Source organism: Leptodactylus fuscus, chromosome 9 (assembly GCF_031893055.1).
Source record: "Leptodactylus fuscus isolate aLepFus1 chromosome 9, aLepFus1.hap2, whole genome shotgun sequence".
Lineage (NCBI taxonomy): Eukaryota > Metazoa > Chordata > Amphibia > Anura > Leptodactylidae > Leptodactylus > Leptodactylus fuscus.
In genome coordinates, this window is record NC_134273.1 from 42,421,265 (window position 1) to 42,438,040 (window position 16,776).

At 42.0% G+C, this 16,776-nt stretch overlaps 1 protein-coding gene across 1 annotated transcript in view; it reads left to right on the forward strand.

Moving 5' to 3' along the window:
• The window catches only part of LOC142218274 (arf-GAP with dual PH domain-containing protein 1-like), a 43,438-nt gene that overhangs the window by 15,364 nt on the left and 11,298 nt on the right, over window positions 1-16,776 (forward strand). Inside the window, exons 3-10 of the mRNA XM_075286861.1 lie at window positions 723-814; window positions 3,166-3,248; window positions 8,118-8,230; window positions 10,712-10,858; window positions 11,499-11,582; window positions 12,246-12,308; window positions 13,617-13,688; window positions 14,504-14,732. Of these exons, the coding sequence (XP_075142962.1) occupies window positions 723-814; window positions 3,166-3,248; window positions 8,118-8,230; window positions 10,712-10,858; window positions 11,499-11,582; window positions 12,246-12,308; window positions 13,617-13,688; window positions 14,504-14,732 (883 nt within the window). The remainder of the gene's footprint in view (window positions 1-722; window positions 815-3,165; window positions 3,249-8,117; window positions 8,231-10,711; window positions 10,859-11,498; window positions 11,583-12,245; window positions 12,309-13,616; window positions 13,689-14,503; window positions 14,733-16,776) is intronic.

Sequence of the window (16,776 nt, forward strand, 5' to 3'; positions counted from 1 at the left end):
TAGAATCTAATATTACCCAAATATACTCCAAATACTTTTTTTGCTATTTTGTAGGTGTTTACACAAATCAAAATTCTGATGAAAAAAGAAATTCACCAAAAAAATGTTCTCATTTCTCATTTTCCATGAACTCAGCTTTTATATCAGCCCTGTATTTTTTAACCTGTACAATATGTTGTGTGAACATGGAGACAAACATACCTCATGCAATTTTTTACTATTCATTGAAAAGAATGGAGCAGTTTAATGAAACATCCGCGTCGGAGTCTCTGATGGACCAGAACAACGGACAGTCCAGCACAGATGTGAACTTAGCCTAAAAGAAAAACTGCATTTGTTCTATGTGGCAACCAATCACAGCAAAGATTTTATTTTCTGCTTTGCTATCGCTGGAGATCACAGTTTTCTCTTTGGTGACATTCATGTCATATTTTTAGCATCAGTTTAACAGATCCATTTAATATACGCTAAAAATCAATGCAAATAGTCCGCCATTTTTCATAGTATAGTATACTACACTTCTGTGTAAAACAGAAAAAATTCTAGCAATGGACGGCCCTTAGTTTGCATCTATTATTAGATTGAGTTAAACGGTTCCCATAAACAGGTGCTTAAAAATGTGAGGTGAATGGCCGAATACATAACATTCTAGTTATATGGTTATATTCCTTTACATACTTTTGACTGTTTTGTTTTAATAACTTCCTTTATTTAACCCTTAGTTTCTTGACCAGCATGGCAATGATGCAGCTAAAGCTAAATATGAAGCTTATGTACCCATCTATTATTACAGACCCACACATGCGGACTGCCAGTAAGCACATTTAGCTAAATATCTTTCCATCACTTTCTTTCTTTCAGCTTATCTTAAAGGGGTTCTCCAGGATAACCTGAAAACCTGCTGGTGGACAGGGTGATATAAAACTAAGGCCGAGTTCACAGGGGGTATTTTGGACCGGAATTTGATGCGGAGGCCGCCTCAGGTTCCGGTCCAAAATATGGGTAGCCGCAACTGGATGTCGGTGCAGTGTACCAGCATCCAGTCGCGGCACTCTGATCCGGATTAGGCCCAAATGAATGGGCCTAGTCGGGAGTGTCTTCAGGCGGACTCGCGAGGGGACTCCGCCTGAAGAATGAGCAAGTCCCTTCTTTATATGGGGAGCCGAAACAAACGGCTCCCGGAAAAAAAGAACTGACCGGCTCCCATTGATTTTAATGTGAGCCGTCTTTTTGGTCAGGATTTTGAGGCGGATTCGGCCTCAAAATCCAGACCAAAATACCCTGTGTGAACTTAGCCTAAGGAAGAAGTTATACATGCCTGTCCCTAGTCCTCCATTCAGGGTGTCCCTTGGAGGAAAGTGGTGAAGCTCCTATGACCACTGCTGCCAATCACTGACATCAGCAATCACATGTTGACACATGTGACCACTGAGGCCAGTGACTGGAGCCTCAGCACTTCTAGCCAGGCATCACCTGGCACCAGAGGTTTATCCGTCCTCTTCTGCGGATAGGTATTAATGGCACTGTATACCTGCACATTTAAGGGGGTTTTCTGAGAGTCAAATGTTGATGGCCAGTCTTTAGTATAGGACATCATTATCTGATCGATAGGAACCTCAACAAATAAACTGCCAGAAGCAGAAGTTTCACTTCGCAGGCTAGTGTCATCATATTTATTCATCACACGGCCTGTTTGCTGCTCAGTCTCATTGACATGAATAGGACTGAGCTGCTTGTACGCAGTAAAAAGAACTCTCTTGCGAGTAGGGCCCTCAATCCTATTGTGCGAATTGACTATTTCTTTGTAATGTAGCTTTTTTCTCTGTACTTAAACCCTACAATTTGTAAAGTGTTGCAGAACATGTTGGCACTATATAAATAAAATGTATTATTATTATTATTATTATAATAAGAGTGTAGTTCTCATCTGAATGCCGCAGTCTCAGATGTCGCGTGAACTCTCGTGACCTGTTCTCAATGCTTAACTCTCAGGAAACCCCTTTAATAAATAGCTCAGGTATCCTATAGGTTATAAGGGGCATGTACTCTAGGATATTCACTAGATTTAAGATAGCGTGTATGGCTCTGTTACCTTAGGTTCACATTAACGTCTGGGTTTCCGTCCTTCGGGACCACTTGGGGACCCGAAAATCAGAAAAGCTATCTGCTTAATAAGTGGTTACCCGTAGAAACCCGCATTCCCCATAGACTATAGTGATGTCCACCATGTTTCCGCCAATTTTATACTGAAATTAGAGGAAAGAAAAGTCCTGCTTGGTGGAGAGAAAAGCCCCTGAACGCTGACCCTAGTGCCACTTGGGTACATGGGTGTGTTTGTACACTTGCACTGTATATATATATTGTGCTTTTCAGCACTGTATATATGGTAGTAATGTGGTGAATGCTTTTTTGTATTATATGATAGTGCCCATGAGCCCCTTGCTGGTATTATTTACGCATAGGCTATATAGCACTTTTATGTGCTATACCTCTTTGATGATGCTATAGATGTCTCCTGAGGCTGCATTCACACTACGTAACGCCAGCGTGTATCACAGCCGTACACGCCGGCGCTACAGCAGGGCTGCCGTACACTTCCCATTCATTTCTATGGGAGCCGGCATACAAGCGCTCCCCATAGAAATGAATGGGCTGCTTCTTTCACTGCGAGCAGTCCCATTGAAGTGAATGGGATGTGCCGGCGTGTACGGCACGGCATGAGCAGAGCTTGCCGTATACGCCGGTACTTCCCATTCACTTCAATGGGACTGCTCGCAGTGAAAGAAGCAGCCCATTCATTTCTATGGGGAGCGCTCGTATGCCGGCTCCCATAGAAATGAATGGGAAGTGTCCGGCAGCCCTGCTGTAACGCCGGCGTGTACGACTGTGATACACGCTGGTGTTACTCAGTGTGAATGCAGCCTCTCTTTTCTGTGGATAAATAGAGTATTTGTCACTTGATGACACCGTGTCTTAATCCTGCCATATTTTTGTACAGCATTGCCTGTGGATCGCTGATCCCTATCACTGACGCAGGCTGTGCTGCATTTACCGAGCAGGAAAAACATTTATTTTCTGACTTTACTTCCCTGTGCTTTCCATAGTGTTGTGCATTCTTGTTCTGTACTGCTAACACTTCATATATATTTTGTGTTTTCTTTGCAGTGTCTTGCGAGAACAATGGATCCGGGCCAAGTATGAACGCAAACAATTTATGAAAAAGGAAGGCTCGGATGGCTTTTCTGGCGGTATGGAAATTTGTGAACATTGGAAACCACAGTATTGCTTTATCAATATTTATTTATATTACAACATACCTGTAGCTATTAAAGCCTTTTTCTCCACACTTCGGCTCCGTTCCCACAGAGTAACGTGCCGCTCATTTAGACACGTAAACATGTGTCAGAGTAAGGCGCTTCAAAACAGATCCCATTGACTTCAATGGGTGGCGGCTTACGTGCGCTAGACATTGAAATAAATGGGTTATACAGCCTCCCATTGATTTCAATATGTAGCGCGCATAAGCTGGCACCCATTGAAATCAATGGGATCTGTTTTGAAGCGCCTCACTCTGACACGTGTTTATGTGTCTAAATGATCGGTGCGTTACTCCTTGGGAACGGAGCCTTAGGGTTCACCAGTCATTCACTTGTATATTTGCTTTATGCGGTTTGTTGAAGCCACCACGCCTTTTAAACTCTATGTGGTGCAGAAAGCCAAATATTTGTAGTGTCGTGTGCTTCAACAGAACCTTCCTGTTACTAAAGGGAGTGCTTTATGGATTAACACAATTTTAGCAACTTCATAGTATATCAATAGTTATCCTACTAATATTATAAATGTGAAAGTCTGGATGTTTGTGTGTTTGTTCCTCAATCATGCAAATATGGCTGAACGGATTTAAATGAAATTTGGCACATTGGCACTTGGCATTTTGTTCACATACTATATTAAACTGCTCTTGCAACAGCTTTTCTCAGGTTCTGATAAAGCCAGTTCTGTTATCTCTCTACGTAAACTGTCAGCTAACCCTCAGGCTGGTCTTACACGGCCATAATAATTTTACGGTCCGCAAGTTGCTGATCAAGTTGCGGACCACAGTTGCGGCCTGGCCACACCACAGATAAAATATACAGTGGTGTAAGAGGCCGCATTTAATATAATGTGTCTGCAAATGGTCCGCAATTGAAAACCCGCAATTGCTGTCTTACATTACGGCCGTGTAAGACCAGCCTCAGTGGATTGTGTACATGCATTTGCATATTATCTGATCTGCTCCAGGCAGTGCTGACAAACTGGATGTGAAAACGCCTTTAATCCAAATTTAAACATGCCCGGAAAAAGAAAATCTAATTTGTTGCAAAATTCTAAAACAACGACAGCTGTGAAGGTAGCCATGAGTCAACAGAGTTCTCCTCAAGCGGAGCTGAGGGTGATCATCGGCGCAAACAACATGCTCATTATATGGTTTCCCAGCGAGCTTCTGAGATGCCAGAAAAATCATGGGCACAGTGCAAGATATGAGTTCAGAGGCAGGCCAGCTTGACAGCTGCCGGAGCAGGCAGATCATCAACGCCAACAACACTCTCATTATATGGCATCCCAGCGAGCTGCTGAGATGCCGGAACAATCACAGGCACGGTGTGAGGAAGCACGGTGTGAAGAACAAGTTCAGCAGTAGGACAGCTTAAGAGCTGTTGACACGCTGGAGCAGGCAAACCATCGATGGCAGCAATTTGCTGAATATAGGTGGATCATCGACACCAACAACACGCAGACAAAGTCGCGGGCAGAGGCTAGTAACTTTATATAGTGCCAAAATATTCCGCAGCATTTTACAAATCAGAGGGTACAGACAGTACACAGACAGTGAACAGACAGTATCTGACATTACAATGTAAGAAAGAAGTTAACATATCAAACAATAGGAGTGAGGGTCCTGTTCGCAGGAGCTTACAATCTATGAGGAAATAAGGGGACACAAGAGGTAAGAGGGCTTGTGTAGTACAATGGTCCAGCCATCTTTTAATAAATTTGGTCATATAATTGAAGCTGTACAAGCTGTCAGCAGCTGGTATCTATGAATACACAGATACAGCTTCTGAGGAATAGAGTAGGAATGATAACTTAGGATAAGAAATGTTAGTGTAGTCTGCGGGAGTGTAGTAGAATGTGATCAGGCCATATGATAAGCCTGCCTAGACAGATATGATTTTAGGGCATTTTTGAAGCTGCTGTAACTAGGTATTAATCTGATTGTCTGGAGTAAAGTGTTCCAGAGCACCGCTGCAGCTCAAGAAAAGTCTTGGGAGACGGGAGTGGGAAATTCAGATAACAGAGGATGCAAGTCTAAGGGGTTTGGCAGAATGGAGAGGACAGTAAGGCTGGTAAACAGTGACCAGGGAAGAGAAGAAGAGAGGTGTAGCGCTGTGGGCGGAATAGAATATGTGTCTATATTGATCAGATGCTCCATTTTTAAAGGAGACTTGTAATAATGATGATGACCCATCATCAATATAATAATCACAGGATTCAACCATTCTGCTGTTGGAAGAATCTATTTCATTGAGGATCACTGTGCCTTCATTTAACCAAACACTGTGCCATAGATTGTATAGAGGCTGTGCTTGGTATTGCAGCTTAACCTGTTTAATTTGAATGGAATATGGATATGGATATGATGTCACCGGCCTTTAAAGTTTAAATGGCACTCAACCAAACACTGCTACCGATTCATGCAGCTGAACTGTGTGAGCCTCAGGTATTGGACCCCCACGAATCAGATATTCAAGACCTGTCCTAAACGTAGGTCATCAACTTTACTACCCTACTCTAAGAAAACCCCTTTAGGCTGAGGCCTCACATTTCAGAAATGCAGCTTTTTTTTTGTGATTTTGCTGCGTTTTTTGAGCCAAAGCCAAGAATGGCTACAGAAGGAATGGGAAATATATAAGAAGTTCTGACATTTCTCCCTTCTGCTCAATACACTCCTGGCTTTGGCTCAAAGAACAGCAGAAAAATCTGCAATAAAAAAGCTGCGTTTACGCAATGTGGGACCCCTTAAGACTGGGGCCCCACATGGCGTAAATGCAACGTTTTACAGTCTCTGCAAAGCGAATCCCATCTACATATAGCAAAAAAATATGTGCAAGGGACACGCCGTGATTTTCAAAACCATTGCGGTTTTGGAAATCGCATCATGTCAATTATACGCTCCCTTTAGATGTAATGGAAGCAAAGTCCACAGAGAAAACCCCTGTAGACTTTCTGTGAAAAGCGCTGCAGGAAAAACTGCAATGCCTCAAGAAGACCTTTCATCAGGGGCGGATCCAGGGCCGGGCGAGCTGGGCAACCGCCCGGGGCCCCGCGCTCAGCGGGGCCCTGCGGCCCGGCCCTAACAAAATGGTCCCGATCAGCCTCGGCATAGTCGGGCAAGTGCCGGGGCCCACAGAGCCTCTGGGGGCCCCAAGGCACTTGCCTGTCACGATTTCAGCTCATCGGCGTCCGTCCGCCGATGAGCCGAATACATACGCGATGCAGGAGCTGTGAGATCAGCTCCTGCTTTAAAGCTCCGGCCCAGCTTGCGTGTGTAGGCGCGATGACGTCATCACATCACGCTTACACATGCAAGCCGGGCCGCAGCCGGGCCGCAACATAATGAAGGGGGCCAATGAAACTGGGGGGTAAATGAAGGGGAGGGGGGGAACGGCATGACACTGGGGAAGATGAAGGGGGTGGGGAGAGAACGGCATGAAACTGGGGACAAAGGTGGAGGGGGCCCAAAGAAACTGGGGGGCAAATGAAGGGGAGGGGGGAACAGCATGACACTGGGGCAGATGGAGGGGGGAGAACAGCATGACACTGGGGCAGATGAAGGGGCGAGAACAGCATGACACTGGGGCAGATGGAGGGGGAGAACGGCATGGCATTGGGACAGATAGAGGGGGAGAGAACAGCATGACACTGGGGCAGATGGAGGGGGGAGAACGGCATGACACTGGGGCAAATGGAGGGGGGGAGAACAGCATGACACTGGGGCAGATGAAGGGGGGGAGAATGGCATGACACTGTGGCAAATGAAGGGGGGGAGAACGGCATGACACTGAGGCAGATGAAGGGGGGAGAATAGCATGACACTGGGGTGGATGGAGGGGGGAGAACAGCATGACACTGGGGCAGATGAAGGGGCGAGAACGGCATGACACTAGGGCAAATGAAGGGGGAGAGAACGGCATGACACTGAGGCAGATGAAGGGGGGGGATAGCATGACACTGGGGCAGATGAAGGGGGGGAGAATGGCATGACACGAGCAGATGAAGGGGTGGAGAATGGTATGACACTGGGGCAGAGACGGGGGGGGACATGAAACTGTGGGCAGATAAAGGGAGAGAATGGCATGAAACTGGGGACAGAGATAGGGGGGGGGACATGAAAGTAGGGGTAGATGAAGGGTGTATATGAAAATGGGGAGAGATGGAGGGGGGACATATAATTTACGGGTGACTGTAGGAGGATTATACTGTGTGGAATCACATGAAAAATTAATGAGAATGGGCGGAGTCAACATAAAAGTGGGCAGGGCCTAATTTGCTGCGGCGCGCTGCGCGTAGGGCCCCGCCAAAGTCAATTGCCCAGGGCCCCGCAAACCCTGGATCCGCCACTGCCTTTCATGTCCTCAGGGATGTGTAGTATTATATATCAGCGCACTGTCAGTTTCCCGGTATACACCCCAGTGCTGTTAGTTTCAGCACTGATATCTGTCCACCGTCAGAAAGGCAAGTCTTAGAGCTAGTAGAGAGATATTGATGCTAAAACTAACGGCACAGATATCTCCCGTATCGGAGCACATACTTGGAAAGCTGTCATTGTGCTGAATTCAGTGCACTTTTAGTGTTCTAGCTGTATATAATACTGCACATATCTGAGGACATGAAAGATCCTCTTTAAAAATGCAGCTGTAGAATAGAAACCTATGCAGTTTACATCTTTGGTTAGTAATGTGAAGTGAAATACTCAATGAAATCTGCCTGTAGAATGTTCTCTGTACATCCACCACTAGATGTCAGAAGTCTCTCTCTCTATATGTAAATGTATCTTTTTTTTATTTTTGTTTTAGGTGTTAAGGAAGGAATCTTATTCAAGAGAGGAAGAGATAATGGACAGTATTTAGCAAGGAAGTTTGTCCTGACAGAGATGGATGGCAACTTGAAATATTTTATAAAGTCCGATGTAAGTATTGAGAAGCGAAGAAGTGAACAGAATTTCCTGCTGTATCATCCTATTAATATTATAAATGTGAAAGTTTGTGAGTTTGGATGTTTGTGGGTTTGTGTGTTTGGATGTTTAGATGTTTGTTCCTCAATCACGCAAAACCTGCGCGACCGATTTGGCTGAAAGTTTCCACAAACATAGTTAATACACCCGATTGCGCAATAGGCTACTTTTCGTCCCAACAGCGCACATACGTTTGTGCCAGGACCCCCACAAAACCCAAACTCACACCACCATCTCTGCAATCTCACACACTTTGGACCATAGCAAGCCCCAAAATTCCTATTGCCCTCTACAGCCTAGCCCCTAACCCCACACAATCACATATACATATACTTTACCACTTTGCCCCTCCCCTTAACGATACTCCAGGAGGCTCTCTTTAACGCTCCGGAGCAGCCATGTTTGCCGACCCCCACCGCTCTGACAATCCGCGACACCGCCCACCCATGTCAATACCCCTAGGAAGTCTAATAAATGCAAAAAAAAAAGTTTAAAAAAAAGTAAAAAAATATATAAAAACAAATAAAAAGGATTAAAAATTCAAATCACCCCCCTTTCCCTAGAACACATATAAAAGTAGTTAAAAACTGTGAAACACATACATTTTAGGTATCCCCGCGTCCGAAATCGCCCGCTCTATAAAGCTATACAAATATTTTTCCTGTTCAGTAAACGCCGTAGCGGGAAAAATGCTCAAAAGTGCCAAACCGCCGTTTTTTCACTCTTTTGATTCTGATAAAAATTTTAATAAAAAGTGATCAAAGTAATAACATTTCCCGAAAATGGTAGAACTAAAAAGTACACCCGACCCCACAAAAAAAAAAGCCCTATACATCCCCGTACACGCACGTATAAAAAAGTTACGCCTGTCGGAATATGACGACTTTTCAAAAAAAAATGTTTTAACACAGTTTTGGATTTTTTTAAGGGGTCAAAATGTAAATAAAACCATATAAATTTGGTATCCCCAGCATCATAACGAAACACAGAATACAGGGGACATGTCATTTTGGTTGCACAGTGCACGCCGTAAAACCAAAGCCCCTAAGAAAGTCGCAGTAATGCATTTTTTTGTCAAATCCACCCCATTCAGAATTTTTTCCCTGCTTCCCAGTACATTATATAGAATAAATAATGGTGGCATCATGAAGAAAAATTTGTCCCAAGAAAAATTAAGACCTCATATGACTCTGGGAGCGGAGAAATAAAAAAGTTATGGGGTTTAGAAGGAGGGGAGTCAGAAAAACCAAAATCAAAAAATGCTATCGACGGGAAAGGGTTAACTTTAAATACTTCTGTCCCAAAGTCACTATGTAAAGTTTCTCACAACACCGTATATATAGCAGCTCAAATACAAATTAACTTCAACACAAAAGTCTCACGTATTCTCTGAATTACAGCAACAACAAGATACAAACTTACATTTCATATCCCAGACCTTATACACAGTACGAAAACCTTACCCGCGCCTGTATATACCCACTTGTACAATCACCGCAGACGAAGTCGCGGGTACCAGCTAGTCTCTAATAATGTGAACCTGGAAGTCACACATATAAGACAATGGAGACTGAAATGCTTTCATGCAAATCTCTGTTTCAGCTTCAATAGTCTACAGCTCTGTTAATAAAATTGCCTTTAGCTTCTATGTATTTTCTAAATCATAGATTCATATTGTTCATATTTAGATACCAATAATGTTATAGCAGTACAGATATATACACAACTTTCCTGAGGCCTGGTTCACATCTGCGTTCGGTATTCCACTTGAGGACACCCCCCATCCCCGAACGGAACACCGAACGCTTTAAAAAGCAGTTAGCAAAAAAAAAGCACATGGACCACATAGACTATAATGAAGTCCGTTTGTCTTCTGCGCTGTGTCCAAACGAATCATGCGGAGAGAAAAGTGCTATAATGGAGTCCGTGTGTTTTCCTTGATTTTCCTTCAAACCATCAAGGAATAAAGGGACATAAATACATTTTCCATTTGCAGAGTGGGAAATCTCATTAATAGCTAATTATTATTGCTTTTAAAACACTATTAAATCCGGGTTTAGTATCTATTAAAGGGACTAAAAGCTTATTGGATAGGTTAATACTTTGTAGCTACCTAAGACTAAGTTTACATTTACATCTCCAAAATTGGTGGAGAAAAAGTCCATGCAAAGAGGACTTTTTCCTCCACCTGTTTCAGTTTTAAAATGCCACTTGACTGACCCCACTCTAGTCCCAGATTCCGTATTTTAGTGGTATACCTCTCCATTGGGGAAGATGCAGACTCTGAAGTCCATGACACCACCTAAACTATGTGTCTATTTTGTTAGGGAAAACAACAGCGACAGCTGTGACCCTGCCTCAACAGAAATTGGCTATTTGTGTATAATGTGTCGTGTTGTTCTTACTGTTTAGTTCCTACTATCCTTTCTATTTCAGTCAAAGGAACCAAAGGCTGTAATTAAAATTGACAGTATTAATGCCACGTTCCAGCCAGAGAAGATGAAACACAACCACGGCTTACAGATCACATATGTCAAAGACAACAAAGCAAGAAACTTATTTGTCTACCATAATGATGGGAAGGTGAGGTGAAGCTGAACTGTTGTTTGATTTGATATAACCAGCAGTAGTAGGGTTAACCTGGTATACATGTCCTGTTTCTCCTTTATTATACTTTAGGGTCAGTGCACACTGAGTTTTTTGGCGCTGATTTTGACGCTGAATCCGCCTCAAAATCGGCCTCCAAAAAAGCCTCCCAATTGGGAGGTAAAAAAAAAAAAAATGCAGCGAAACCTGTACCAAAAAAGTCAGCTTTTCCAAAATTTGGGGCCTCAGTCAAAAATGATACAATGGCTTGGAAAACTGTGTAGCACCACCCTCATGGGGTTTACTGGTTTAGAAATGTGTCAGTACAGACAACTGGAACGTCCACTTGTCCTTTTTAAAGGACATATGTAGGGCTCATACAGCATAATTTTGCTGAAAGAGCCCCTTGGCTCCATTTACACTGAGATGACATTGTAGGGGAAGTAAATACTTGCTGTTAGCTAAGGGTGCATTCACATGGCTGACAGTGCGCTCAATTCAGTACTTATATTTCCCATTCCCTTTGTAGCTAATTCCTCACTTTCGCTCAAACCGCACTAAAATCTGCAACAAAAAAAGCTACGTTCCCGCAATGTGAGGCCTCAGCCTAAATAACTCTCATTTTTTAATCTCATAGGAAATCGTCAGTTGGTTTAACGCCATCCGTGCTGCTCAATTTCACTACATGAAAGTTGCATTTCCCACAGCAAATGACAAAGAGGTAAGCAGATGCGAGATTGGAAGATCTTTATTTAAGAGGCCATAAAATAAGATATGCTTGTATGCCCTTAAATAACCAAGTTAATGTGTAGAATAATGCAGCACAATCTTACAGTACAGGAATTTATTATCACCCCAACAAAGCTTAAAGAGATTGGTCACTTTCAGACCGGTATTGAGAGACAAATATTATTGTTTGTATAATGAAATGTTATAGTGTATCAATGTACTTCTGCTATCAATTCCTCATGATTTTCTGGATCTCTGCTTGCTCCAAGTGGATAAAATCAGACCATGGTCATGTGATATACGGACCATGGTCATGTGATATACGGTCCATGGTCATGTGATGGACACTATCTTGCCTTCCATAGAAAACAATGGGAGGCAGAATCACAGCGGAAACTGGTCCTGATTTTGAAGTGGACCAAAGGTTCAGGAGATTTTCCAGACATATCAGGTCAACATGTACAGCAGGATTAAAACAAGAAAGATTAAAAACCACGCATTTCATGAGTCACTGTGTCCTTTTCAGAAGAGCATGTCCAAAATGAAAAGGAAAGCTTACATAGTTACAGTGGCCAAGGCAGCCATTTGGAAATGAACTGATGTAACTGATAACGTAATGGATTCAAGATTTTCCAATAAATTTTTTATTATCTAGATTTTAAGACGTTTGCCTAAGAATTTCTTGAAAGAAGGATTTATGGAAAAGACCGGACCAAAGGTAGGTGAAAATAATGGGGCATATCGTATTATCAAACCTACAGAGGAAACTACTGTGAAGATGCTGGGATACCGTATTAGCCAGAAAGGTCTATGTGATGTAAAATACTCCGGGTCACATTTACTAATACCATCTAAGTGTAACATTAGACGACAAAGTTTTACAGATTTATCACAGTGACTGATGCTGGATGATCAATCTGGTGCATTGTTAGACTGTCAGATTACATCACCTAGTGAAACTATGGCTAAAACAATCAATATGTCTCTAGTAGATCTGAGATGGCAGGTTCTTCTCTGTTGGCATTTGGTCCCATATGTAACCTGACGCTTAACACCTTTAGCAGGAGTGCCCTCTGGTACAGCGATTCTGGATATGGCTGTGCCATTTGAATCAGTTGCAAGTGTTAATCTAGCTAAAAATGGTTTGGCAGTAATCTCCCCTTATTGCCCCAGTACCCAAAGAGGGTACTAGGACACTGATATACTTTATCTTTCTAGAAGTCGATAGTCCATAGCAAGGACTTTATATTTCATTGATGGATTTCAACTTGGTAAAAAATAATCTACAATAAATGATGGTGAATGATCAATTGACTAGTATCATAACTGACTCTAAAGCTAGATTTGATACAATATATAGACCCCAGGGATCAGCTATTCACAGGGGTCTACCTAGAAGCTACATGTTTGCAGTCTCCTTCTACTGTGGCTTGACTTGCGTGGGAATCATCTCTTCCTTCTCCCCTCTATTTTAGTGCCTAATATTATTGCCTGAATTACTTATTGTAGTGTATAAAGGACAATCTGAAAAGCACAGATATATTATTCTAAAGCTGGGTAAATGTATGAGATAAATATCAATGAACAGCTATTTTTGACAATTCCTGAATGTTCATGTTTATTTCAATAGAGAGTGGGCAATAAACTTCTGCCAGTGGGTTCGGCCCTTAGTACTGGATTCTTGAAATCTACACACTTGATCCTTCATTCCCACAATACAAGCCTTTACAGAGACTCCTAGACATTAGACCATTGACCTGTTCTGGGGAAATTAGTGGGTTCAGCTGTCTAATATCTATGGAAAGCTGAGAATGGTGACCAGGTTTACCTTTCTTAATTGACTCAGTCCTAGCAAAATATCTAGTGATACTAACATTAGTCCTAAATCCAGCCATAAACGCCCATTATGTGTTCCATATTGAACAGCAACCCTAAGTATAGCCACTCACAAAAAAATAGTACTTTGTATTGTAATTTTTAACTACTAGGTTATTGTACATGTAAAACCATTGTATTTTCTTTACAGCCTACTGATGCTTTTAAGAAGAGATGGTTCACCCTAGATCACCGGAGATTAATGTACTTCAAAGACCCCCTGGTAATTTCTAATATAACGAGATATACATGTAGAATGATATATACAGTATAACGTAAAAATAGCTCACAAACAAAAAAAATGTTGGTTTATCTTATTGTCACCAGCTGTTGCACACCTGCACCTACTACATAGGAGACCATAGAAATAATGCCAAACAGTACTAATACACTGTACTAGCACTGCACATACACCAAAAACTGATACACCCAACTTCACTGCACATGAGCCGATACTAGAAGACAACACCACATGGAAGGGATTTTGCATGGGTTTGAGAAAGCATACTCTGTCGTCAGGGAATGTCATTGAAACTAGACTGTGTGAGTTTAGGGCATGACCACCGAGGGTCTCCACCTTCTTGACCACAAGCGAGGTGATTAGCATACAGCCCATCCAGACATTAATGTCATTAACCCCACCCCCAGAAAAGAGGTCCTCTAGCAGTTTGCTTGAATGAAACAATGGACATGTAGGTCTGTTGTGCTCCATTTAGATTTATGCCATAGAAAGCTAAATAATAACTGAAATATGCTCACAGACTTGAATGGAGCACAATAGACATGCATAGCCTTTGTAATATTCAAGCAAACAGCTACGGGGCCCCTGCTCTGGAGATCAGGGGGGTTCCAGTGGTTGAATCCCAACTGATCTAACACTCTCAGGATAGGGAATATGTCATCATTGGTACAACCCCTTAAACAGAGCATTTCCAATAAGTGCACATTATTAGAGAATTGCTATTTGTAAATACAAACTTTATTGACTTTGCAAATCCAGGATCAGGGCTAACCAGTTTGTCCCTATTACTATTTCAGGATGCTTTTGCTAAAGGTGAGGTGTTTTTGGGAAGTAGTGAGAACGGCTATGAAGTCAAGGCTGAGAATGTCCCAAACTCATACAGCAATATCTGGAATTATGGAATATCTATTAATACTCCTGAACGTACTTACCTATTTACCTGCGAGAGTGAGCAAGAACGGGAAAGTTGGCTAAATGTGTTCAAGAAAGTTATCAGTATACCCATGACTGTGCGAGAGTATGCAGGTAAAATGTCTGTCGTTTCTTTTAAAGATGAACCTTCACCACCTTCTCCATCCCTTTGTATCCTTCAATAGGGGTCACTCATTTATTTATTTAGCTTATTTGTATAGCGCCATCATGTTCCACAGCACTTTATAGACATTGCAGTCACTGTCCTATATAGGGCTCACAATCTAGATTCCCTATCAGCAGGAAACCCACAGAGAACATACAAACTCCTTGCAGATGTTGTTCTTGTGCAACACGAACATGGCATCAAGGGAAAATCAAACATGGTAGAAAGTTATACATAATAAATTCCCTCTGTATGAGTCAGATATGAAAAGCATAATCCTACAACCACATATAGAGACTACAACAAAACCAAGAAGAAATGGAAGGAGTACTCAGCATTTATCCTATTAATATTATAAATGTGAAAGTTTGTGAGTTTGTGGGTTTGTGTGTTTGGATGTTTGCATGTTCGGATGTTTGTTCCTCAATCACGGAAAAACCGCTCCACCGATTTGGCTGAAATTTTCCACAAACATAGTTAATACACCCGATTAAACAATAGGCTACTTTTCGTCACAATAGCGCACATACGTTTGTGCCAGGACCCCCACAAAACCCAAACTCACACCACCATCTCTGCAATCTCACACACTTTGGACCATAGCAAGCCACAACATTCCTATTGCCCTCTACAGCCTCGCCCCTAACCCCACACAATCTCATATACAGATACTTCACCACTTTGCCCCTCACCTTAACAATACTCCAGGAGGTTCTCTTTAACGCTCCGGAGCAGCCATGTTTGCCGACCCCCACCACTCTGACAATCCGCGACACCGCCCACCCATGTCAATACCCCTAGGAGGTCTAATAAATGCAAAAAAAAAGTTTAAAAAAAGTAAAAAAAAAAATAAATAAATAAATAAAAAGGATAAAAAATTCAAATCACCCCCCCTTTCCCTAGAACACATATAAAAGTAGTTAAAAACTGTGAAACACATACATGTTAGGTATCCGCGTGTCCTAAATCGCCCGCTCTACAAAGATATACAAATATTTTTCCTGTTCGGTAAACGCCGTAGCGGTAAAAATGGTCAAAAGTGCCAAACCGCCGTTTTTTCACTGTTTTGATTCTGCTAAAAATTTGAATAAAAAGTGATCAAAGCAATAACATTTCCCGAAAATGGTAGAACTACAAAGTACACCCGACCCCGCAAAAAAAGACGCCCTATACATCCCCGTACACGCATGTATAAAAAAATTACGGCTGTCAGAATATGCCGACTTTTCAAAAAAAATTTTAACACAGTTTTGGATTTTTTTTAAGGGGTCAAAATGTAAATAAAACCATATAAATTTGGTATCCCCAGCATCGTAACAAAACACAGAATACAGGGGACATGTCATTGTGGTTGCACAGTGAACGCCGTAAAACCAAAGCCCGTAAGAAAGTCGCAGAAATGCATTTTTTCTTCAAATCCACCCCATTCTGAATTTTTTCCCTGCTTCCCAGTAAAATTATTATATAGAATAAATAATGGAAGCATCAGGAAGAAAAATTTGTCCCAGGAAAAATTAAGACCTCATATGGCTCTGGGAGCGGAGAAATAAAAAAGTTATGGGGTTTAGAAGGAGGGGAGTCAAAAACGAAAATCAAAAAATGCCATCGGCAGGAAAGGGTTAACTTCAAATACTTCTGTCCCAAAGTCACTATGTAAAGTTTCTCACAACACTGTATATCAGCTCAAATACAAAGTAACTTCAACACAAAAGTCTCACGTATTCTCTGAATTACAGCAAAAACAAGATACAAACTTACATTTCATATCCCATACCTTATACACACTACGAAAACCTTACCCGCGCCTGTATATACCCACTGCTACAATCACCGCAGACGAAGTCGCGGGTACCAGCTAGTGAACATATAAAATGGTAATTTTTTTATTAAATATCATAGAAAATAAATAGACAATGAAGGACAAATACCATCAGACAAGAGGGTCTGAACTGCAGGTAAATATAGATTTAGTAGTGTGGTATGTTTTAACCC